At 38.9% G+C, this 27329-nt stretch overlaps 1 protein-coding gene across 1 annotated transcript; it reads right to left on the reverse strand.

Moving 5' to 3' along the window:
- Positions 1-26559, reverse strand: BMPR1A (bone morphogenetic protein receptor type 1A). Its single transcript, XM_026043030.1, has 12 exons — positions 26443-26559; positions 15205-15411; positions 9298-9445; positions 7700-7802; positions 6576-6675; positions 5803-5902; positions 5396-5540; positions 4476-4668; positions 3821-4118; positions 2846-3021; positions 2299-2429; positions 1-1860 (listed from the first exon to the last, which is right to left on the reverse strand). Exons 2-12 carry the CDS (start codon positions 15269-15271, stop codon positions 1735-1737), a joined length of 1587 nt encoding a protein of 528 aa, XP_025898815.1. The 5' UTR covers positions 15272-15411; positions 26443-26559; the 3' UTR covers positions 1-1734.
- Between the last annotated feature and the right edge of the window lie 770 nt (positions 26560-27329).

A 27329-nucleotide genomic window follows, 5' to 3' on the forward strand; every position in this document is an offset into this window, starting at 1 on the left:
TCAAATCTCAGCTATGGCGTGTCTGTGCACATGTACCTAACTGTACACATGTACTTAGGACTAGATGTTTGTTAATAAAGCACAAAGCACACTGCATAAATAACTTCCCTTTTTAAAGTTATCTAAAACAAGGTTTACAGTACGAAGTTATAGGCACTTAAATTATCAAATAGGTTGAATGGTTCCAATACTGTGTGTTCATTCTTCAGATGATTTTTTCAGGCGCAACTGAAGTTTCAGCTGGAGCTGTGCTACCGTTTTTGACTTCAAGCCACAAGTGGCAAAGGAGGCGCATAGCACTATCTGCCCTACAGCAACCTCAGGGAGGGGTTTGGCCCCGGCTTTTTAACTCACTTGCAAAATAGTTGGTGCAATACAGTCAAATTCTGCAATTCTGTTTCTTTGCTCTATCTTCATGAGATCTCTTTCCATGCTATTCCTCCCAAATATGACTAACTTGAATTAAAAATAATCACCGATTTACCTTTTTCACAAATCTTGGATTTTACAACTGTTCTCTAAGCAGTCCGCAAACCCAATTCACGAGTCTTTTGGCATCTGTGGATGGATGGCTATCTTGAATGGGTCAAATACTTGGCTCTCCAGGTCTCCACCTCTACTGCATTCTCTAATCTTCTCCACTGAGCCTGTGCTTTGTGATTTCCCTCTTTYGTACCTATAAATAAGACTTGGTCTCAAGCCTTTCAAAACTTATCTTCTGCCTGGTTTTGTCAACTGTTGAGAAAGTGTGTTCCTACAGCTAATTCCTTCCCGTATGGAAAAAGTTGAGAGCATGACAGGCATCTACAGGTAAGTCCAATTAAAGCAGAAAGGCATCACCGATCTGTTAAGATATGAAGTATTATACAGCAAAAACGCTGGCTGCATGTGACATTATGAAAAATATGCCAGATTTTATAACTGTGCAATTATGGAGCCCACTAGACTGTAAGCATGGTGGCCAAGGCAATTTAATACCTCTAAGAGATATTGCTTCAAGCTCCTTACAGACTCAGGTAGGCTTTGGTTTATAATTGGTTCACATTTTTGCAGCTTTCTTTGTGATCAAAGGAAGCACAGAAATAAAATTAAAACTGAGATTTTAGAGGATAATGGCAAGGAATCAATTCTGCAGCAAGTTCTGTGATTGTGAAGTCACAAAGTACTCAGAGCTCTGACCACAGAAATTTGTTCATTTAAATGGTTTCTTATCTATCCCAAATGGCAGCAAAATAATCCTGGCACACACATAAAGGCATAAGGAACTGTTAAACTGAGCGGTATCACAAACTTATCCATAACCTACAGGCTGTTTCACAAAAACTTGGTATGAATTGACTAGGTTTTTATCAGGTAGAAGGCAAAAAAGCTTATATTCTCCATCTCCGTTGAATCCATTTAGCTTGTTAGGCTTTCACAGAAAGCACTGTAATCTGAACATTCAATTCAGTACCCAGAGTTTTACTGGAGACTCACTAAGTATGACTGAAGTCTCAATGCAGCTCAAACAAAAATGAAACGTGTATTTTCACAAGGCTGTCCATCTATGTAGCATGCGGAGGCTCTCAGCATCACTGTCTATGAAGTACTGAAAGATTTAATTAGCAGCCTGTAGAAGAGTGGTGAGGAAAAAAACTGATTCTCAGTTGCTTCCTCTTCCCACTTAGATCTCACCCACGTTTGAGTGGAAAGTTCCAGGAGTCCAGCTTCGCTCCCCAATATCACTTGACTGCGTCATATCTTTACATCTTGTGATTCCACCATCTTGGCAAGTGTCTTCTTGATCCTCAAGGCAGTAAGTCTCGAGGCAGGATTATGGGCCCAGCATTCAGACATGAGTTTCAATATTGCTCTTAAACACTGAAAGACAAAACAACGGACAACAACACTTGAACAACTAATAATCCCAAGGGATATTTTAGTTCATTGCCATGTCCAAATTACAAACTACTCCCAAAGATAAAACTCTAGTTTTTTCAGCAAAACTGCTGTTGAAAGTTATCTTAAACAGATGAGTTAATAAACTGACACAAGCCCCTTCTTTTTCCTTCCCTCAAATTGCAGCACCTGGAACTAACTGAATTTTGCTTTTAGTTGCACACAGATGCACTGCCACAGTTTGCTGTTATAAATTAAGGATGGAGCTACATTAAAACATTCGCATAAACAGGTGAGCTGATCTCAAACACTTCTTTTATTGGTTCTGCAAGGCTTCAAAGTATTGGACTACCTAAACACGTTCCCTATTATTTTTTAATGTTTTTAAGCTAAAATATTTTTTCTTCTCATCATACTTACTTCATCACTATTCCACCTATTGGATACCACTGGGCGCAGACGTTTGACACACACCACTTCTCTCATATCCTCGTAGGATGGATCATTTGGCACCATATCATAATATGGCAACTGATACTCTTCAACAATACCTGCAGATAAACGCAGATCAAGCATCACAAAAAAAGGACAAAACTACGTGCTCTCAGATTTCCTTAGCTAGGAGCAGAAGTTAACTCAATTTTCTCACTGTACCAAGTCACCAACACACTGTTATTGTGCTAAAAGCCTAGAATTTCAATGCAACAATCAGTTACTAACCGTCAGGAATATTTAGTCTAAAAGCTTCATCAGTTCCTTGCAGTTCCCTCGACTTCAATGTGGAACACAGAATTTGTTGCCCTCTAATCCTGCTAACCCAAACCTGTGTCCCGTGCGTGAATTGCTACTTCTGCTTCTGAAGAAGGCAAGCCAGCTGGCAGCAGGATTATGTCTGTTGCATGACTGCCTAGAGAGGTAAATTGGATATGGGTCTGGCAAATTTTAAACAGAAGATTCCAAATTTTACCTCCTGTGACACAGCGCCGAGCCATTTCCCAGATGATCAGCCCAAAACTGTAGATGTCAGCCATGATGTATGGTTGGAAATGATTTTTATTTAGGCTTTCATCGAGGACTTCTGGAGCCATGTAACGTTTTGTTCCCACTCTAGTGTTCAAGGGAACATCAACTTCGTTGGTATCACTATGTGAAAATGTTACAAAGTTAGTAAATTGTGTAATTACAAACATGGTGTGAAATAGTGCACGATGGAATCACTACACTGCAAATTCCTCATGTGCAAATTAAAATTTCTTTCTTGTATTTCCCTTTCAATACTACACTGACTACATACATCATACCTCCCAGAAAAAGCCTGTGTAGAGAAATTATCATGATTATTATACTTGACAACTAATTCTATTGCACGACAAAGAAAAACGCATATGAATAAGCTGAATTAAAAACCACTATAAAGACGAATATGTTTGGCAACAACTCAGATGCCAAAAGTTTATGTTTTCTTTCAGGCTTTACTGTAACAAAACAAAACAAAACATCCCACAAACTTAAAATGTGTCCAGCAATACTATTATAAGTATTCTTTTTGCAATTAAGCCTCAATTTCAGCACTGCTCATAATTTCTATGAGACAGAAATTATGATGAAATTACATGCTAGCAATCAATAAAGCAGTTTTGAATGATCAGTTAATCTCCTTTTACTTTCCTCTACCAAGTAGTGAGTTACTACTTCTACTTCCCACTTTCCTTATCCTCTGCTTAACAACCTTCAAGAGCAACCTTGATATTTACCAGTATTCAAAGAAAAAAAGTTTATTTTACTTTCAATACAGACAAAATCTGATGCCATGCAACCTACGGATTTTGTATCCCTGTTCAACTGGGCATCTGGTAATTTTAAAAAAATAAATACAAAGTTAATCATGTATCTATTTTATATATTTTCTTTTTCCTATTACAGATGCTTTTTGTCCACTTACCTGTTAAACTTGACTGCAAGCCCCAAGTCAGCAATACAGCAGGTTCCATTTTTCTTTATTAAGATATTTTTRCTCTTCAAGTCCCTGTGTGCAATAGCAGGCTTGCCTTGCGTCCCATAAATTTCTGTGTGTAGATGGCAGAGGCCACATGCAGCAGAATAGGCCAGTTTGAGGAGGGCCCTGTTGTCTAGTGTAGTGCATTTCAAAAAATCATATAATGATCCATTTTCATGATAATCTGTAATCAAGTAGAGCTGTGTCCAGGAGCCAGTGCCCTTAATGTCTGCAGCTATAAAACCTGTGAAACATACGGCCAAAGTTAAAAAATGTTTGCAAACAAATGCTTAATGCAAATGATTCTATATTAATTTTAAAGTTATATTCTCTCAGTAWGAAAGGGTATCTATTCCCCTTATGAAAACCATGAAAAGGTTGTATTTCAACCTTAAATGAGGTGGTTATTCCTGTCTTCTAGCAGTGCGATGGCAGTCATACACATTTCCAACCACAAGATCCTACTTTTGGGGGATCTTACTTTCATTAGTAACCAATATTCTGTAAAAGAAGCTACATTCTCTCCAAAACATTCATTAAATAACTCCTCCTCCTTCACCCTGCACCCCTTCAGCACTCGAGCAACGCATTCCGCACTCACCAAGGATATTCTCGTGCCGCATTAGCACAGTTTGGTAGATTTCTGTTTCTCGGAACCAGCTGGCTTCTTCTGTAGTGAAAAACACCTTGACGGCCACTTTCTCGCCCCTCCACTTGCCCATCCACACCTCACCATATCGGCCCTTCCCAACTTGCCTCACCATCTGAATTTGCTTGGCAATAGTGCGCTGAACCTATGGGGTAAAAAACATAAGGCAGTGTGGGGAACAGAAAAAATCAGCAACTTAGATAGCCAGGCAAGCTGCCTATCAGACAAAACTCCGACTGCTTTGAGAGTGATTCTATTTGAAAAGTCTTCAGATTTTCCTTCTATTCCYACTTTAAATTTATTATTATTGCTTCCAATGGAGCATTTTATTAAAAGATTAAATCAGCTTATATCAGATCGCATTGTATTTGTTTCTAATTTAAATATACTTACAGTCATCTTTGTTATTGGTTAATCGTTCACTCAAATGATCTTAACACTTATAATCTCATATTAATACTCTTAATATGAGTATTAAATGTAATGTTTAATCAAAAAATGTGAACAGTTCAACATAGCAAGTGCAATCTATCAATAGTGGAAATGAAAAAAAATAATCCTGGGTTTTGCTCAATTGGATACTTGTTACAATCAGCATTCTATTTTTATCCTAATGTTGAGTTAATGTAGTTTTTCTTTATATTTAGCTGAAGTGAGATTTCTGAAACAGTCTAGTTTTGCATTTGGTTTAGTTATCTGAAAAGAGACTTCTGTATGTTTGTGCTTTGTATAGKATCTTTCACAGTAATCACCTATACAAATAATCTACATAAAATATTGAAACTGCTTTGTTCTAAGCATTAAATATAAAACTAAACTTTGCATTTGATGCAGAGAAGACAAGTGAAAAAAAAAATTCATTTATGTTTTACCAGCAATGGTAGTCCTGATCCGCTGCCTGAACTCTGYGACTGGTCAATAAGGTCCTTCAATGACTCCCCAGCTGGAATAAATGCTTCATCTTGCTCCAGGTCACGATTATAACAGCGTCTCTTTGCCACCCACTTACAATAATGCCTGCAAAAAAGAAGAGGAGAGATAAGTTGAGCTTCAAAAATTTACATTTTTTGGAAATATGTAACAAATAGAGCTAGAAAAGATATTTGAATGCACAAGCTTTCATAAAAATCTAGATATTAATATACACGGAGATGTGAAATGGAGTTACAATGGTTTCTGCCTTAATGTATTTTTATTAGAAATACGTATGACCAAGTACAACTACAAAATAAATATTCTTTTTACATTCTTTTGGGAACCATAAAAGAGCTTTCCTTACTTGTAGCAGAAGCAACTGAATAAGATGATCATGACAATTATGCAGACAGCCATAGAAATTAACACTGCCATCCAACGAATGCTGCCATCAAAAAGTCCATCTGTTAAAAAAAAGTCTATTAATGAAATGTCTAATCTAAACATAATTTAGGTACGACATTTTCATATACAATGCATTTTGGCACTGCACAGTAATAACTATGTAAACACATTTWTACAAAGTATGACAATTCTATAGACCCTCCCAGACTGAATACATTTGCCAGAAAAGCAACAAAATACAAGGTTATTTTAAACCTTTGAAGCATTGCATTTTGTTTTCCAWATTAACATTACCAATAACGTGTAACTGAGGAAAGTAAACTAAAATTTATTTTAGTGGCAGTAGACCCAGAGAACACGACTCTGAATTTCTGGGTACRTTTTGATTACTTATAACACTGCAGATAAACTAACCCAAGATATAAAAAAGGTTCTAGGCTGGTAGACAGTAAAATACAATGCAACTTCACTTAAAAAGGAATATCAAACCCAGTCTTTTTGATACGAGGGACTGGCCTAAGAGGAAAAATAAAACTGCAAGTGACTGATGGTAAAAAAGCTTAACCTGTAAGTGAAAGAAAAGCAGAGCTGAAAATGCAGAAGGATTAAGGAAATGCAGAAGACATTAAGGAAAGATCTGTTCACTCTTTCTCTGGATTTTCATTAGTTGATGAGGAACAGCGGAACCTACAAAGCATTAGTGGCAGCATGAACAGCTGCTCGGTTGCCTACCTGTGCTATCAAGCGGTGGTAGCGTTGGCTGTAAATCCTGGTTGCAGAAGTCAGTCCGACAGCACTCAATTGTCCGCCGCAGCTGGGCTTTCGGTGAGTCCTACAGGGAGAAAAGAGAACATCCAGATCCTGAAGTGATCTCCTAGGAAGGGGACTGGAGCTGGTACTGATACAACACGGACGGATGTTTCGGTGATTTTCTTTAAAAAGCCACTCAACCTCACTGCTGAATGTATGAGACTTAACAAGTACTTGCCAGTCTTTGGACTGCAAGAATTTATTTATTTATTTATTACTTCTCACAGAACCTCTTTACTTCATGAACAGAAACAGGCAATTCCTACTTAAGCAAGTACTTCATATTCCGTAAAATTTCTAAGGGTGGCCAACAGCAGCTTACTGTATACTATATATACTGTTGATTGCCATATATATGGAACCCTACGTTTCCATATTTAGTTAAAGCTACATCAGATTCCCTGCACTCAATCCATGTCCTCACACTCACTCATCTACTACTAATGGATACCCCCCTATCAGTGCCCATGTCACTGTCACATGCTGCCTTCCAGGCTCCTTGTCTCTAAATCCTCCCTGCTCTTGGTTTAACTTCCATGGATATTTTCAAGGGATGCCAGCACTTTGGCAAATGTTTGCTTTTTAAAGTACGTATTTTGATGAGAATTTGACAGCCTTTATCATAATTTCTGACCAGAGATCTTCAGCATACAGATGCTGATTTAACACTTAAGAAAAACTGTATCCCTACAGGATCTTATCATGAAAAGAGAAAATTTCAGGAAGAAATATCATTATTTTTAAAGCTAATTATCACTTCTTTAATTTTGCAGGGAATATCTCTAGCTACCTCTTCTTTTTTCTTTCCTTTGAGTATATACTCAAACAAATATTTACTTTTTGACACTGAAATTGGCAGGGAGTAGTTAAGTGGATATTTGTTACCAGCAAGCCATCTGATTTGTTACCAGCAAGCCATCATTCACTGTGGTGAAGGATAACATGCAAACTTTTACGACACCAAGTCATAAACTATACACATTTAAACTGCTCAGGTAGTTTCCCTAGATAATCTCCACAGAGATCTCCAGGTATCTCATTTGTACCTTGCACTGAAAGTCAGAACCTTCATACTTCATGCAGCCAGAAGCAAGCGTRGGTTCTCCATGTTCATCTTCCTCAACGATAGCAAAGCAATGCCCATTTGTTCTGCAATAAATATATCAACTTTAGTAGTCTGTTTGCAGTCTACTGGGCAAGATTAGTTAACCATGAATCCATTAATACTGGTACTGCAGTATCGAAAATAATTCCTCAATAATGCAGTAATTGCCAAGTTTGATGAAACCAAAAAACACCCACAGTATTTTCAAAGAAAACACAGAATATAGTTCTCTCTCAAATATTCTTCTTTTTCCTTAAACAAATAAAAAAGATGAAAATAACAAAAAATCCAATAACTTTGACAACTATACACGGTTGTTAGAAAACAAAACAAAACAAAAAACCTAACAAAACACACAGACACACACACATAAAACCAAAAAGCCCAACCCATCAATTCACTGACATCTTCTTGAAACTGCAATACTGGGCAAATACTGGGAAACTGAGGAATAATAGCTTTGGAATAGTAAAATAGGATACCTCAACCTGTACAGCTACGCTTTTTCCAAAAAAAATGTACTCATATACTCAGTCTTTAATGAGAGTAAGAAAAGAAATACAAAATCAAGTAGTAAACAAATTTTATTATTGCAAAAAGCAGAACTTAAATTTAAATAATCTTTTACAGTATCACTTAATTCCTGGTTTCTCTTAAACAATCGGTTTGCAACAGAGTTGCAACAACTGTTGACAACACATGGCAAGAATCCTAAACCAATTCCTTGTGTTCRATCTGTGCTTTCAATACTTACATAGTTTCTAGGTAAATCAAAATTAYAGGATTTGTTTGCTATGAAGACTTTCAGTTACTGTTGAAGCAACTTGGATTTAAAGAAGCATAATACCATAAGATACCCTGCACGTGCCTACTTCATTAGTGTAACGAATTCTAACAGCTTTATTACCAGAATACTGATTTACAGCTGTTTGTCACTTTACAGGAAAATTAAAAATGAAGATCTACACTGGAGTGTGCACTAGGGGGCGATAAAAAGCAAAAAAGATTCAAGGACATTTCCAGACAATACTGAATCATAATGCAAAATTAAATCTCCAGGTGCAAAAGCAAATTCATAAAACACTACCTTCATGTCCATTTATAAAAAAAGTATCTGTGTTTCTTCAACTGTCCACAAAAAGTGCAAAAATGCTTTACATGCCAAATGACAGCTAGAGAGATATAGAGAAACACTAAGCTAAATGAACACCCAGTACTGTTAGAACATTTAGATTGGGGCAATTTAATACTGTCCCAGTTATAAAATGCTASAGGTTACTTAAAACCTCAATCCTTCAAAGCAGTTGCTGGAGGCAAATCAACTGGTTGTGAACAGTTCTAACATGTGGTGAAGGTAATACTGCTTACATATATTTGATTAAGGATTTCTAGCATTCAGCTTTCCATAGAAATAGTGAGTTGCTGATCACCTATAAATCACCTGAAAGATCTAAAATCAGCATTGTAGAGATACTTTCATGTACTGTGATTCAAAAAGAGCCTTTTCAAGTTCTGCTGTGTCCTGCATTCAATACTTACATGCATGTATTGTTAATAGCATCATCTGGACAATGCCCCGAACAGTAGCATTTAAGAAAGGGTAAGGTGTCCTCTGGAGCGAGTGTTACTCCATTTGCTTGTTTCTTTTGGTCAGGATTTGTCTTCATTCCCGTGCCAGGATTTTGTCCTGATCATTGAAAGAACAACAAGTTACTCCTAATTGGTTAAAAACCTTAAGAAAAAGAGAACAAAAAAAACMCAAAGAAACAAAAAAACCCCAAAACAAAACCCACCCACCAACAGAATGATGATATTRAAGGGTAAGAGTGAATTATAAACCTTAAAACTCTGTGGGATCACAACAGCAATTTTGACCTAATTATTTCACTCTGGAAATAGCTGGCCCTAATACTTTATATCAGATCATCCATACACAATCACTAAAACCAGGAAGAGGGAGTTTTCCCTTTTCGAGACAGGATAGTGATGTAACACTGGTAAGAATTTYGTGAAGAAAGTCCTTTTCATTCATGTGTTTCAAAAACCAAAACACTGGYCAGCTCAATAACCACAACAGGATAATTCTATGCATGACTGAATACACTCAATATGCAATTTTCTAATTCTCTGCAGTCATTTTTCTGGATTCACAGCCTCACAGAAGAGCTATAATAACTCTAAAATCTCTTGGGTTTTTTTTGATCTCCATCTGCATTAGTAGTTCAAAACAGAGCTAAAGTAAATCTTGTTTGCAAATTRAATTTTAGTCAGTGACGTGAACATCCACACAAATGAGCTTTCATAGAATAAAAATAGGCTTAAATAAAGTTCCAAGTAGCCCTTAATTWCACAGCAGTAAGAAATAGTTGAATATCATTTTTCTAGATCATATTATTGAAGTGCTGTTCTGAAAGTCAGCCTTCAGAAGAAAAATCCCATCTGTTTTCTTCCTAGGGAAGAACATCCAGGGCAGAAGAAAAAAGAACATTAACTGCCTCATTTGACATATGTTCTCTGACCACTGCATAGCAGACAAGAGCATCTTTGTCTGGYTCCTTCAGATTTTTCAAACAATTCCACTAGCAAAAATCCCTAGTATTACAGTATTCTTGGCTCCTTACTTTCTCACGGGCAGGCGAGCTAAGTGAAGCCAGACGACTTCTGACCAGACTATCACCTGCAGGGAGAGCATTTACAGCAACCAGTGTGCGATGCCCAATGTGCAAGATAAGCAAACCCACACAATTAGGCTTTATGGAAGCTTTTATTACAATCCAGCAAGTGGAGATTCCTCTATACTTTTCAAAAAGATTTTAATCACACTGAAAATCTCCAAGAAACTACTATGCAGTAGTCTATCTATACAATCATCTTTGCAGTATAACCAAAAGGAATTCTGCACATATAAAATGGCAGTTCCTCCAGAAGTCATTCCTACTCTTTCTAGTTTTCTTCCTAATAATGTTGGAAATGTCATTTTAATACTGTACTACTTTCACAGCATTCTCTTTTTTGATTTTAAGAGCTCCTTACTTGCTTGGAAAACAGATAGCTCCACCTCCTAAGCTTTACTTAAAGAAAACGCCACTGCCCATGCACAAGTGCTAACTAACAGTCTAACTTTGCACACCTAAGGTGTCTTTACAAGCTAATTTTATAGCCTCTCTTCACCTTCTAAGACATTCCGCATGTCAAAAGTCTGTAAAATCGAAAATTTTATGATCTGCATCTCAGTCCTAACACCTCCCTACCCCGAGCACCAAATGCAGTATTTTCTCGATTCAAAGTGGAACCAGGGAACCCTCAGTGCACGGCTTCTCAGAGGAGAAAGGACAAAATTCTAACACGCAATTTATAATAGAGACTATCATAATTTCATCTTACGGATAGTATTTACGAGTTGCACAAAAATAACTTGCTTTACTCTTTCATTATTACTTTCCAGAACTACAAATCAACAACAACAACAAACTATTAAACAGAGAAGATAACTGAGTATCCAGGAAGGGTTGGGGAGGAAGAGAAAGGAAAATAYGCAGATTGTTTAGGTTCACGTTCAGTGGAAAGTTTTGAAATAGCCTGTGCTATTTACCCCCAACTGCTTTCTGCATCCTTCCCTGTAGCACTACAGTTCAACCTCAGCATTTCAGGCAGGCAGAGGAARGGAACTGCATGTGGAAAATAACTTGTCCTACATGAACCTGAGATGCCAGACATAGATCAAGATTTGTGTGTGGGAATCATCACAGGAGTTTTCATTGCTGCTTTTCCTGGTTAAGCGCAATTGGCCGGATGACTGGAAGTGAATGAGGACTGTGCCAAGACGATGCTCTGCCTCAGGAATGACAAGGCCTGGCTCTATCAATGCTCAGCTCATCCCTCACCCACAGCGCTCCATCTCTTCCAACTGCTTTATCAGATAGCAGGACAGGAAAACGGAGGAGCACTTTTTAGGGATCTGGTGCCACTGCACTACTGCGAGGACATAATTAATAGCTTCTTCTGTCACATTCACTTGTCAGCTCAGTGCTGGAGCAAAGAAACGCCCAGACGCTCTGCACATACAGATAAGAAGGCATTAAAATGGGCTGAAGACTTAAGAAGGAAAAAAAAAGCTGAGGAATAATTACTGCCAACATAACACAGACAGCCTTTGATCAAGGCCATCAATTATTCAGAGAACCATTTCCTCCAATCATTAAATAAAATAGTTAACTGACACATTGATTTTCAAGCATTTTCAAGTACAGTAAAAATACCACTAAAAACATAAGTCTACTTGAAAGCACAGCCTAAAATACAAATGTTAGTATAGATGACTTTTTAAAAAAGYATTTTGCATGACAGCGAAGTGAATGTTAACCACGAAAAACTGAGCAAACTCAGTTGCTGCTTAACAATCTGTTTGCCAGGATTCATGTGTAATTTGATTAGGTCTTCTGATTTAGGAAGACATTTATATACACCATAAAAAAACAAGTCCGTAATAGTTGCAGAGACAGAAAGGGCAGTAAGTGAAAGAAGACACAGGAGCCAAATCACGCCTAGAATTTCATACCTAATTGTATTCTTTTTCCTTCTACTAATAAATGCTAGAACTAGTAGCCTACAAAATTTCAGATTACTGACAGCTTTCTGAATTCACAATGGTATRGTCTTCCTCTGATTTGTTTAACTAAATATTTCAAACAAAATGATTTTTATTCCAGAATAAATTGTCTTTAAAAGGGGTTTAATCTTAGCAGAAATGACAGTACTCTATGTATTTCTTTGTAGCAATCCAGTAAACTCCGTATTTCAAACAACAATTACTTTTTCACCAATTCTCTCTGCTTTTCTCTCAGGTATAGAGCTCAACCCACCTTGCTGGTGCTCAGGCTGTTTGCACTGGCCAGCTGACACTCAGAGCTCACCAGCACTGACGTGCTGGACTCTTTCTGTAAAAGATGGACCAGCCTCTTGATGTTAGGCAGGCAGTTATGGAAAAGAAGTTCTTACATGGCAGTAGTTTTAAATTACTTTTTCTAGCTCTGTAGATACTAAAAGCCTTCCACTACAATAAGGAACCGACACTTTTCTGCCCATCAAAAGAGTCCATAATGAGTAGTGCTATATAAATTACAGCTTAGTAGAGCTGATACATTCGGGATAATATTTCAGTACTTAAAAAATAGTAATAATGAAATAAAGAATACAACCAGAACACTTCTGTGAGTGTGAAGAAAGCATCTTAAATGCTTTTCTGAGCTCTGCATCTGGCAGTTCTGCCATAACTCTGCAGGTAGTGAATTTTGATATATCAAGTCCGTGATCTCCAGGCACATTACAGGTAGCTCAGTCTAGCAGAACTGGTTCCTAAAAAGCACAGCAAGTTCCCAGACTATTTGTTTAAAAATCTCTCTCTGCTGCCCTCCAGCTTTCCCAGGAGCTACACTATAATGTTCAATCCTGACAGGCAGCTCTCAGCTTCCCTCTCTTCCCAGCCTCTAGTCCTACCTACCTTCCTTCCTAGAAAATATATTTCTAAGAAATGTTATTCTGTTCTTATGCATTACATAGATTAGTCACAGAGAGAAAGACTTTATTTTCTACAGTATATCTGAAGAACATGCAAAGCTTCATGAACCACACATCTAATATTACGTCATGCACCAAACTGACAGAAATGAATTGCAAAGTCATGAGCCTATGTATATACTACATAATGACTGCTCTGCTACATGTTTTGGTTATTTATGGCTATCAGTGGGACTTCAAGTTAAAAAGAAAATACAAAATTTACAGCTTCAAAAGATCAAGCCATTCTGAACAAAAGGCAATGCTGTGAAGTACAATAACAAAAAAAAAAGACAAAACAAAAGAAAAAAGAAAAAAAGTAAAAAGCACCTTCATTTTGCTTTTTTCAGACAGCAAAATATTGCAAGAGAACATGTGTTTGTACAAAATATTTACAGGAAGCAAAAATACCAGTCATCTTAGCACTAGGAAAAGGAAGTAGAAAATATTGCAGGGCCTTTCCTAAACTCAACTCTTGCACTGTGAAATTAAGGAAATAAACCTGTGCTTGTGCGTTTCTACCTGTCCTACAGAAGACACAGTTGTGTACAAAAATGAGGTCTGTCCTAACAATCACAGCAATGACTTTCTACTTTGATTTCTGTGCTGTAAAGTAGCACTGCATTACAGAAAAGAACTAACTCTATCCTGAAATAATACTGGTTCTTTCAATTAASCATCTGCAGCAATGGTAATTCAGAAGCACATTTTGTGCCAATATTCACAAATTAAGTTGATATCCAGCCTTACATGAGCAAGAGAGGAAGGCACATGACTAAACCCTGCACAAAGAAGGAAATACAAGAGTATGTTTCAGAAGTATCTTCCAAAAGTCTGCTATTAAATCTAGCCACTTGTTGCCCCACATTCATCTTCTATTACTTCTCAAAGAAACCAGAGCAAGGCCACCGCAACCTAGAGAAAAAACACGTTCTAGACAGTAACCTCCCCACATCCCTGCTCCTTGTCCTGAGGTGAGAAACGTCAGCTGCTCAACAGCAATTTCCCAGAGTTGTTTGCTTGCTACCTTAGAAATATTTTCACATTATCAGCAGGTACAACCACATACTTAAAGTTCATGTGRCGGAAGATATAAATACATGTTCAAGTATATGGACATTTACTATAAATCTTTCCTCTGGGCTTTTATAAGCTCTGAAAATCCTGGCAATTTCAAGAAATCTCCAGAAGAACCAAGCAAGCAAACCATTAAACTTGTGGCCCATTGCTGAAAGCATAAACCAGTGTATATGCGTATTTCTAYTTTATCTTTTTCATCTCCTCTTTTTGATTTCTCACAAGTTCTCAGTTCCTTCTGATGCATGTTCTTCACCTCTGCTGCTTCCTGCATATGAGTGCACTTGTGTAACACCTCGTATAGTTCTTCCTGCTGATGCTGTTTTGACTTTTCACTTTAGATTTCCTCTTCCCTATGAAAATTCAAATCTTTGATTGAACTGTCAGCTTTGTTCATTCATCCCTAAATACCAAGAACTTGACAATAAGCAAAAAGACTGGACTGTTTTTCTACTCACTAGCCCTGGAAACCAAACATAGGTCACATGGCTGAAGACAAGTCCTTAGGCAAGTCGCATCAAAGAAGCAACATTTCAGTTAGGTCAACTTCCCCATGGTTTTTAGAACTTGTTCAGTATTGATTTCAAAGTTAGTTGAACTCAGYTTCCTCTTCAGAAGTTGACTTCTTTAATAGGGTATTTCAAGCTAACTATATCACATAGTTAATAAGAAAATATTGAAGCATCTGTAATAAATGTGATCATGGAAGGAATTAATGCAGTTCACTTGCAAGTGACTGCAAAGGTTGGTATATTCTGTTGTGTATATTATGAGAGAAAGAAAACTTCCTTACTTCAGCTGCTACATATTTACCTTGAACATGCAGAATGATAAGCAGATAGGCTCCAAGTAATTGCTCATAAACTCTCAGTCGAGTCATTGTTCACTTCTAATCCCTCCTGTGCAAAGGAACTGGCCCTTCTGCTTCACAAATGTTAAGCTTGGTCTGTTCAGCGAAGCCCAATTTAAGATTTGGTGGCTGACTACAAAGATGATATTGCAGCTTTCCCAACTTGTTTTCTGAAAGATATAAGATAAGATACAGGTATAAGTAATGACTTGCAAGGAAAAAAAAAATAAATTTCAGCACGCTGAACATTAACTAGCTGGCTGCAAAAACAATATTTTAAAATGCATACATTTATCCAGATCAACAATTGAAAACAGTTGCCATATTTGTTATGCAACAGAAGAATAAAGTTTTCCTCCAATACCTATTTTTGGTACTAATCAGATCCAAAGGAACATTTTGAAAACCATATTTTAACCGCTAGATATATCAGCTCACTGGCCACAGGCATATAATTTACACTATTATAGGTAATATTTAATAGATTAACATATAAAAGTAAGTCTGTTTAAAAACCTGTTTCCACTACATGAATTATAAATTAGACCTACTATTTGACTTAAAGAACTTGGTGACTTCCCATCGTACTGCTGTAAGACAGTAACGCCATATTCTGCCAAAGGTTTAAAAACGCTTGAAGAAAAGCTGTATCTTTACTGTCCGACAACTACACTGGTATTAAACTATGTGATTTAGTTACCTAATTCACTTGAAATATTACTTTTAATTGGTCTCCTAATATAGTATCAAGTCTTGAAAACAAAGTTAAAAAAATTACACAGTCTCATTTAGCATTAGAATTAAGAAAATAGTCTCTCAGTTAACATCACATGTATTCCAGTCCTCCTTTTCTGCAAACTCATATGCGAGTGTTTTTTGGGGAGGGAAGTGAGAATGGGGGGAGAGGATGGGGTAGTATATTCCATTTACAACATCAACCAAAAACTATTAATAATCGCTCTTAACTAAAATGAAGAATCCCAACATCCTTCTAGATTCCCAAGTTCTGTGCAGTTAAATCCTGCCTGAAGAAATATGCTATTATATGGACACACAACTTGCTGCAAGGTTAAATACAGTTCTATTAATTTAGCAGATTAACGCACAGATAAGACAGTCATATTGAATGGAAAAAAATACTTTTGCAGACCACAGCGGTCAAGCTTCATTCCTTAAGCAAGTGCGGTTGTGGCCACATTCTTCCCTGTGAACTTTTTGCAGGGATGAACAAAGGGCGCCCAATTCTCCTCAAAGGATGAAAAAGCAACCCGGACACCTAAATAGTTAATAGAGACAAAAGCGATTTTGTACGAGGAGGAACAGAGGAGCGATTTTGCCTTTCTTTGGCCTCTTGTTTCGGTGGGCTCGACCCCCGTGACCCCTGTCAGCCCGGCGCTATTCAGGAACGCCGAGGCGCCTATTTGTGCAAGGATGTGCTGCAATTACTGTTGGTGGCCGCTTCCACCATAAATAACTCAATCTGTCTGCTGGTAAGACCTCCAAACTTTTCATTTTAATTAGTGCTTCGGCGGCGGTTAACATGGAGGCAAATTAGCGGCAGGGCCGGGAGGTGTCTGTCACTTCCAATTTCGGCGGGGAAGGGGCACGCAGCCTTCGACCCGTGCCCTACTTTTCACACATCTCTGACTTCTCCGTAATGAAGTAACAAAGCTGCCCGTCACCAGCGGGGCCGGGCCGGGCCCGCCACGGGCACGGGGCTCTGCACAGAGAGGCTCCGGRCTGCGAACCGCTGCTCCCGGCACACCATGCAGCACGGATATTTTCATTCATTAAAATCGGGCCGTTTTACAGAGTTACATTGTGCTCCGAACAATGCCCTGCACAAACACTCGGAACGCTAATAACTTCAAAACAAACTTCCTCTGAAGGCAGAAATAAAAGCAATAGAGCAACAAAAACATTCGTTCTCTGAAGTAATTCATCACTAGAAGAAACGACTTCTTGAGAGCTGCGAGGGAAGAGCCTTCTGGCTATGAAAACATGAGGACACCAACATAAAGCCAAGCTGGTGCTTTATTCGGCGGCTCAATTGCCAGGACTGGAGGCCTTGGGAAAACATGTGCTAGATGAAAATGGCCAAGAGTTTGTATGTAGAAAAGCAAAAGACGCTTTATTTACAATCTTATTTTTGCAGTACTGCATGGAAAAAGCTAACATTGCGTTCAAAGTTTATTTTAAAATAACTTCTTCCCCATGCAAGTCCCAGCAAGCACTACATAGTGCCACCAGCTTTACACCTCAGGAACAGGGGTGTTTTAACCTGGCACCCTCACTGCCCATCTTGGAGCTTGACCAGAGCTCACTGGCACTGCCTTCAAGTCACCTGAACATGTATTGCTTATTTACCTCTTCAATACACAGCATGTTGCCATAAAAATCAAGAACTGACAAAAAAATTACATATATATTTTCTGGTGACTTCTTTTGTTAACAGTGAGATAATCTAAGGTAATTTAAAAAAATTCTCGTCCAAACCTTTTCAAGGTTGCGATGCTCTCARCTTCCAACCAGTATTCAGTAGGACTACAAATGCACTTTCAATCCTCTGAAATGCATATGTAAGGCCATAATATTATTACTCAGGTTACCTATCTGTTCTGTTGCTGTTAATACAGGTTTGTCCTTCCCAAGGGAAGTCGCACAAGGCTGCCCCTGGCAGAGCAGTACCCAGYGCTGTTGGCTCCAGCAAGCACCAACGGATGCGTGACCCAACCTCCTACTGCCCGCTCTGCCACGGAGCTATGTCACCCATGAGGATGGCAGTAAGGAATGACAGCAAACCACGGGAACGGAGGTGCTGACACCTCTCCGGGAAGGCCAGCTGCCACCGAGGCCACGTGGGCTGCACAAGGGGAGCAGCAGCTGGAATCTCTCACATCTGCCYGATGTTAACAGTCCCCCAGGACACAGCCGAACTGCTCCTAACGGATTAGAGCACAAGCAGCTTCTGGGATGCTGGCCTGCCAACAGGCCAGCRCTGACAAAATTAAAAACCACAGGTTAAGCAGCTGATTTCCAAGCCCTCAATCTCTCTTTTTTTTTTTTTCCTCCCCTCCCTATTACAGCCATGAAGAAGCATTCTCAAGTACTATCCCTTTAAAAGTGACTTTATTATACTATAATACTCAGTTTGTCTCTGCGGTAATTTACTACCCTTCTTGAAAATATTTTGCGGAGGATAATGCTTTTATTATCCAAAATACTTTYTCCCTGAATTGAAACTCAACATGGGCAAAAAGAGCTGTCTAACCTTATGCTCTATATATGACTCTGAAGAAGCAAARATAGAGCATGCGAGATATAACACAGAGCCCAAAAAAGCAGTGAACTAAGCAGTAATTGTTTTTCAGATGTGGCTCTAAGATTTTTAACAGCATGGTCTCAAAATCAAATGAGCTGCACTGTCCCAGATTTCAGTAAAGAATGATAGGGTTGAACACAGAAACAAAGACARTATTGTAGAAGGGAAGGATATGAAAAAAAGAAATGTCTGTCTCGAGACTTTGCAAGAATCAGGACATTAAATCCATCTCACCAGACAGATATGTTCGAAATATTTGCAGGCCTGTACGTACAGCATCAAGTACTTGGCCAAGTAAATCTGAAGCTTACCTCAACCATATGTACAATTCTGAACACAATTTTGATGTAGAACTGAAAGTCATAGGATCAAAATGAAATGCAACAAAGGATTCCTTGAAAATGGACTGTCAGTCTAAGTCAATATCTAACAACTTATTTTTCAGATGGAGAATACGAAGACCTTATCTATTAGAATTTTCTAAGGCTGATACGCTGCCATGTAAGAAAKCATTAATTTGGATGAAAAAAGAAACAGGAATTTTAAGGACAGGAAAGTTGCTTCAGCATAGACAAATAGTTTCAAAAACAGACATTACTCGTGTGGTTCACGTGGCATTCGGGGACCTTGATCCCTGAATGAATCAATTCAAGCTTATTTATCTTTCTACATTAATGAACTAAGCAACATGTTGATAAACACTGGTGACAAACACAGTGAATTGTGAATTCAGTTGTGTTGTTTTTAATAGGAAGATGTGGATGAAGGACTCTACTGACAGAACTGGAATGAAGCACCATGACATGAAAGCAGCAGAGTTGCACATTTAAGCAACTCGAAAGAGTTTCTGCTACATGTAGACTAGGAGTTTATGCATAGGAAATGACAACATCCAGGGACCAAATACACTAGCTGATTACAGGGTGTCAGAGATGTAAATGGGATGTGGCTGGGAAARAGGAGCAAACGTAACTGCAGGATTTTGTAAAATACTTCCTAGGGTAGACATGAAAACACGAACATACAGAACAGGAGAGAATTCAATCATCATCAGGAATACAGTACACAATTATATACATATTGATACCATGTTAAAAATGATAAATTCAACATATGCTTAGAAGGACTGATTATTGCAGGAATACAATTCATCTTAGAAAATGCAACATAGGGAAACATCAAGAAAGATAACTATTCAGTCCAAGTGGCTTAAGAACGACTAGGTACGGATTACCCATAAAAAAATTAACTTAGACTAGAAATTTGAAGACAATGTCTAAACACTGGTTAGGTTCTAGGGCAAATTTTCAAATTCAAATGAAGTCCAAAGGCTTAAAACAAACAAACAAAAAAATCACCCCAACCACCACCATCACCTGTTGTAGAGCAGCTTTTCTTTAGGTGGTTCAGTTTTAGGAGAGCTGTTGCAATGCAGTTTARTCTGCTCAAGAGTAAAAAAACACAAGTTTTGGATTCTGTTGTGCATAATTCTGCCAAGTAACTGTATAACCCTACATTTCCCTAATGTACRTTTGTAAAGATATTTCTATTTAAGACAAACGTACAGAGAATGTAAAAAGCATCATACTGAAACAGCTGAGCTTAGCTATGCCTAACTGCTGTAAAACAACCCAAATTGCAAATGCAAGGGAACAATCAATTTACAATCTTTCTTCATGCTACCACCCCTGAAGTTCATGAAGGAAGTAGACAACCTGTGAATATAACTGCTAACCAGTTGGCAACACGGTCATCAACATAAATGACTTCAGATTATACATGCAGAAAACCTAGCTCTCTTTAAGCAAGTTCACAAAAACAATACCATTAAAATGAATCAGAACTATTGCAAATTATCAACGATTATGCAAGTGCAAAAGCCAAAAGGTTGTGCAAGTTGGTTCCTCCTCTCTCACTAAAATGCTATGAAATTTGAAATGCTGGGTGACGTGGACTGTGTGTGCAAGCGCGCAGTGAAATGCAGAACACGAGCAACATTTGGATTATACTTACAAGCACACGTAATTACTGTTAACAGGGTAAGTAACTTAATTCTCATGAGGTTCTGCAAAGGTGGTTTGGCTCATTCAAAACCCACGAGCCTCTACCWCCTGCTTTCTGCAGCAAGGTAGTTAACAGGATAGGATTTAGTTTTGAGCAGCTATAAAGAAAGGCACCAAAATTCACTTYGGATACTCTAGAAGAAAAGTAATGAAAGGAAGATTTCATGCTGAATGTCAGCATCCAGTGCGTGAATTTAGAAAGCAATCTACTAAATTATGATATATCTGTTTCATAAACAAAGTTGTTAACCCTGCAGAAATTACAACAGGGCTGCTTTTCACCATGCCCAGCACAATTAGGTAATTGGGGACGCCTCTCTCTTGCCGGACTCCTGAATGTCCATCTCGCTGCTGCCCTGGAATTCCAATTAACTGCCTGCTACCAAGTTTCTGCCATTAAATTAGCAATAATGAAATTCAGGAAAATTATTTTCCYAGTGCCATTAGATACTCAGACACATCCTCGTGTGTTACAAACACCTCTTATTTGTGTGCCCTCCAACAGGATTTTGCCATACAGCCTGAATTCATCTTGTTTCTCACTTTCAGTTTTATCATTTCAGCCAGAAAGGGCAGAACCCACGTAGGCCAACAGGCAAGAGGAGGCCCATGTTCCTTCCTACCGTAAAAAGAGGAAACTTAAAGAAACTTACTCTAAAAGTAATCAATTCCATACGCAAATCTAAAAACAACCCAAAATGTGAATGTAATTTAAGTTTTATTAGGTTAGGAAAAACCTTTACTTAAAGCAGAGTATCTTTCATACATRTATGTCTCACCGATCAGCAGAAAGGAAAAAAAAGCCATTCAAGTTATAATATTCATGTGTCACTATTGAAAATATGCCTATATAGTCATACTATACTGCCATACTATATCTGTCACTAGAKCTATTGCATGTTTTGGTTCTGAATTACAGTTATTTTATACCAACAAAATATCTAGGGTGAAGAGGAGGAAAAGTTGGGCCTTGATCTACTCTGTTTTTTAAAAAATAAATATATAAATAAATCCTGAGACTCTAAATTCAGAGCCAGTATCTTTAAAAGAATACATGCCTTTATAGGAAACGGTTTCTAAAATACAACAAGATTTCTTTCAGTACTATAAATAGGACTAACGAATGTTTCAGCAACCTTACAACAGTGTTTTCATAATTTACACAGTATTTATTTCAATGTCCTTGGACAGGAGGAAGAACGGGAAAATAACACACCTCACCAAAAGCACCCCAGCTTTAGATTGCTTAATATTTGCTTAATTCTGTTACACCTGTAACTTTTGCCAAAACACAAGTGAACAACAAGAAATCCCCAGCTACACTTTGCCTTCCAAGTGCAGATGATTGTGCAAATTGGGAGATTCACAGGGAGCTCTCCAGAAAGGGGTTTTGGGTTGGTGGTTACCGTGCGTATTTTTCCTGTCACAGCACCTAAGCAGGACAGTCCCTCTTTCCCCCGCCGCTCAACCTGAAGCGGTACCAGAACGCGTGACAAAGTGACCCTGCTTTCCCGTGTCCATGCCCTGGCCTGTCAGTGCCCGGCACACGTGAGCACGGGCAGAACCGGGAGGCGCGCGGAGGCGCCGGGCCAGGCTGCACCTCGGGCTGCCCCGTGGGAAGGCAGGGAGCAGAACTCGCCTCCGAGCAGCACAGCGCCGCGGAGCACACAACATGGCTTTCAATGGGACTGCTGCAAAAGAGAGAGCGCTCTCATTCCCAGCTTCATCCCACGAGGAAACGGCAGTGCAGGCGAGACAACTCCGCGCTGTGGACGTGAAGCAGGCGAGAGCGGCCGGGGGCCGCCGTGGCTCGCGGCCAGCGCTGCCGCGTGCAGACTTGCTGGCTCCGCGGCCACTGTGCGCCCGGCTGCCTCGGCCCGGCCTCCCCGCAGCAATAAACACGGGCGCTGCTTGCTCTTCCCRTCAGGTTTCTCTCGGTTCCTACTCCAGGCTCTTCAAAATAAATAAAAAGCTAAATAAGCCACGCTGACAAGGCTCAGAAATACCCAATTGCATAGATTAATAATCAGCAAGGTCAAGACAGTCAAGCTGATTCACACATCCTTCGCCCTTCGTGCTCCTTGGGGTGATTTTACTTACTATTAAGGAACATATTCCACAAGCACAGCAGCAAATAGAGAAACACTAGGAAAAAGCTATAGAAAGGAGATTTTTGTGTCTCAAATGGTCCCACATATGACATGTTTAGTTTTCAAGAGCCTTTGGCTGTATAATACAAAGAAATTGCTGTCAGTGTGGGTAAGAATTCCATATATAGGCTTCCTTAGGATGAAAAGTTGAATCTACAAACGAGGGGGGCTGAAGCACCAGATCCTCAAAAAGATATCAAAGAAGAAATTCAGGAAGTCTAGAATACTGCTATCACTAGGATAGAAACTAAATGACGATTGTCAAAGTAGCACCTTCAAAGCAAAAATTTAAAACAATCCAGGGCATCCGTGACAAGGAAATTTTTTTTGTTGTTGACAAATGCAGATGCACATATTAGCTGTGTCGAATGTCTTACAGCCTCTCACTCTTGCAATCCTTTCTATTCTCTTTCCATTTTTGATTGCTGTTCTTCCCAGCAAGCCCAAATATTGGCAGCACTTAAGGCGAAGCACAGGGAAAAACCCTTATGTTAACTTCGTGATATGACCTTTACTTAGCTGCAACATAAAACTTTTGTTTAATTTCTGTCACTTGAACGTTTATAGAAAAAAAAAAGTTGTCACCAGATCAATCTCTTTGCCACTCATAATTTATAAGCGGAATAGCTAAATTATAGCTAAATTAATGTAATAGCCTTTGGAACACRGAGAATGCAGAAATACATAGAGTCTAAGTTTATCTTTGTTAGTAGAACAAAATATCACCTATCAGTTCTTCTAACAGAAGAAAGAACAGGTTTATTTGCTTTGTTGTTTGAACTTTCTAGCTTATAAAATTGTATCAGTTTCTGTGAACAAATTAGTTTGGGTGCAGTTTGCAGTGTGGTGTCAAGGGAAAGTATGAAGCTTGATAAAAGCTCAAGTTAGAGCTGAAGTTGGTTATTCTGGTCTACTATAAGTCAGAGTTAAGACTGATAATTCAAATCAAATCTGTGAAGACAAGATGGGAGAGTTACAGGAAAACCACAGATTATGATAGGAAATTTCTGTTGCAAATTTAAGAGAGTAAGGAATTATTTTTGGCAGAAAAAGTGAGGGGTGCAAAAAAAGTTTGAGGAATCTCTATGTAACACTGCACAAAGCTGCAACTGCCAATCTTCCGTCACTTCCAGATTATCACTCCCATTGCCTTCTAATTTCTTTGATTTTTTTCAAAGACTTGAGATAGGAACTGCAGTGAAAACAAAAACAGTGAATGGAATACTGTAGTCTAAACATAGCCCTGGCAGAGAGGTAGATGAGGCTGTGGTGGCCCTGTGCTTGCCTTAGAGGCAGTCAGCAGAAGATGCTCCAGGCGAGGATTTAAAGCCCAGGAGAATAACTAGAGTGCCCTCTTCCCGATATCCCATTTAGTTCATTATTTCTGCCGGAAAATGCATTCACGTTACCAGTAGCTACAGACGGTCTCCACAGCAATGGAGTCAGCTCGATTCTTTGAGATGCCCTTCACACATTCAGTAAGAGCTTCCGAGTCTGGTAGATCCAAAATAAAAACCATGACATGAAGGGATCCTAAAGAGTTAAACTCACTCTTCCTGATCCCAGTCGCCTTGGTCCAGGAACAAGGAAGGCTCTTGTTATGAACAGCCTGAGATCAAGACCGTAAAGCTATTGCAACAACCCAGTTTAAACCAGAACAAACATGATTAAGTAAAGCATGGTCAAGAGGCTACTGACGGTGGATTGGGCACACATATTTCCTTCATTTCCCAAGGACCCACAAGGTGTGTGACACCAAGGGCAAGCTCCACAAGAAGCTTCCACATTGCAAGCTTAGGAATGAAGTCACTAGCACTTCCTGTTTTGATCAAGAGACTCTAAAGAAGACAAGGACTTCTGGTTCCTCCACTCTTGGAAAATGCTTTGAACACGCTGACCTGCATTTCCCATTTGCGGTTTGCACCCGAAGCAGCTGAGCCTGTTTTGTTTGGGAATGAAGAAGTGCCAGGAGATAGGCTGCCGACACGGGACCCAGCGACAGCTACCCCGTAACCACCCCTGACCCAACAGGGAGGCTCCTGCACCTCCTGAAGGTTAACAAGAACAGGGTGGGTGCCCGTGTCACTGCTTGAAGATGTTGTCATGCACATGTCCCTGCCTACCGAATGGGCAAACTCCACCGGACAAGACGAGACGGTTCTGTTGCTATTTGGGAAGAGAGACAGACAGCTGGATGCCGAAAACCAGGACGTTTTTCTGAAACTGTCAACTAAAGTTACTGCTTCAACAGCTGGACATCAGACATCTCCAATCTGCTGCTGCAGAGCTGTTGCCTAGCTGTAGGTAAGACAAACTAGAAGAGTATTTTACATTTTAATATGAAAAATAGTATGTTTAAAAAGTCATCCTACCGTACTATTCAACACCGTGAAGAAAACAAAGTCCTAACCCATGATAAACAGTGAGACAACCTGATACAGGAGACGAGTTGCCGAAGGTAACTAAGCACACAGAACCACACTCATCACACAAATACTGAAGACTGGCAAGAATTCACACATTCCCAATTAAAAGGCATTTACCCTCCTGAATAATGCTAGGAGAATTTTACACTGCCTGAGAAAAGAAAAGCAGAAGTAGCAGAAATACAAAGAAGAGCCATATTAGAGAAATACCATATTAAAGAAAGACTAAAATAAGTCAGGATTGTTTTTCATCTTGAGAAAACAGAATTGTCAGAGAGATGTGTGAGAGGCATCGTTAAACCTTAACATGGAGGGGAGAAGCAGAGACTGATTCGGTTTCTGCTGGTACACCACCTATGACGTTTTAACCAGCACCAACCACATACACCACTGGCCAGGAAGTTATCAGAGAGCCGTTTCCGATAGCACAACTCTACTGTGCTATGTATGTTTGAAACTAGAGCACTCACTTGTGCAGCATTTTGTGCATTGCAAAACTATAAATGGCTTCAGAAATTTCAAGTGAAAGCTGGTCAGGCTATAAATGTAATATCACCCATTTCTCAGAAACGTATCCGGGATGTTACACCAGTGCAACACATTATTCAGTTTCTACCCAGTATTTATAAGTATTTAAATTCTTTTTTTTCTTTACAATCTTGGTAACTTCTTTTTTTCTTCTTTTATCTTTTTGTTTTTTTAAATATTCTGAGACACTCAACTTATTCTCCTTGCTAAAATATAAAGYTATCAGAAGATACCTAGGCAAAGGGAAAAAAAAAAGACCCAAATGACCTGTGGCTTTTTTACCAGACCAACAACTGACATATAAGGAAAGCATAAACCCCCCCAACTATTGCTAATACTATTGCTACAAAGAAAACAGTGGAGAAGAGGCATATAAATATATGCATGCATATTTTTATAGTCCTTTTTTCGGTCCTATAAAACCCCTATTAACACATTGTTAATTCCTCGCAATGACTGATGTGGCTCTGCTGCTCACAGCAGACAGGTCAATGAGGCTACTTAGTGCTACAAACAGTTCCTAAAACAGCCTTCTCTTACTGTGCACATGGCCCCTGAACATTCAATCTTCAACAGCTGATTTTTTGGCAAGACATTAATTATTGTCACCAACATGAAGCTTGTTCTTTTTAAGAAGAAAACATGGGTGCTTATCACATTTCTTTTTACCTCTGAAACRGAGAAAATGAAGATTTGTAAGCATTATCCTTACCTCAGAATTAAGAAACTGAACAAAACTGTACTGTACTTCAAGCTTCCTCCAGACTGCTTTCATCTGTACTTCCACTTCATTAATTCAAATGCGGTATTATGGAAATGCATATTTCTATTAATCTGTAAAAACAGAAAGGGTATTTGAGTTAAGAGTTAACAGAAAAAAATGCAATGACAATTTATGGTGTATATGGTGCATTTTGGAACCCAGTGGCTATTACGAACTGCTTCTAGGTAAAATTTACCAGATTCCTGCATTTCTAATAGTCTACGGTTGTGGTGCACTTGTAAAATACTGATACTAAAAGGGATTTAAAAATGAGTTTATTTAAAACCTACCATGACATTATCCACACAAACACTGAAAGATGCATGACTCACATGAAAGGGAGATGGTGAGGGGGAAAGAAGGTTGTTCAAAATGCATGTGAATGGTTTTCCCAAGAAACTAAGGCTTTTCCATTTGCTAATATTCCTGACCTCCTCCAGTAACTCCTGACTTCATCTAGCCAGTACCAACAGGTTCACAAGCCTCAAATATTAAGATTTCTACCAATATTTTTAATACAGGCACCACAGTAGAGGGCACATTGTTTGCAACACCTATAGGAAAAGAAGACAATGTACAAACTAATCTTCATTAGATATCAGAGAATCTACAGGAGATTGCAACTTCCCTGGAATTGCAAAAAAAAACCTGGAACCACTGCATTAGTTCCACCAGACAAGGAGCTACAAGATCCTGAGAAACAACCAGGGGCTGCTGTAGCCACACACAGGCACGAGCGCTCCTGGGAAKGAGAAGCAAGCCAAGGAGCTGGAGAAGTATCCCAAGGAGGGTGGGCTGGATTTTTCTTTTTCTAAATGGCATAGACCCAAGCATTA

Source organism: Nothoprocta perdicaria, unplaced genomic scaffold, assembly GCF_003342845.1.
Source record: "Nothoprocta perdicaria isolate Ctin4 unplaced genomic scaffold, notPer1 scaffold_32, whole genome shotgun sequence".
In the NCBI taxonomy this organism is placed as follows: domain Eukaryota; kingdom Metazoa; phylum Chordata; class Aves; order Tinamiformes; family Tinamidae; genus Nothoprocta; species Nothoprocta perdicaria.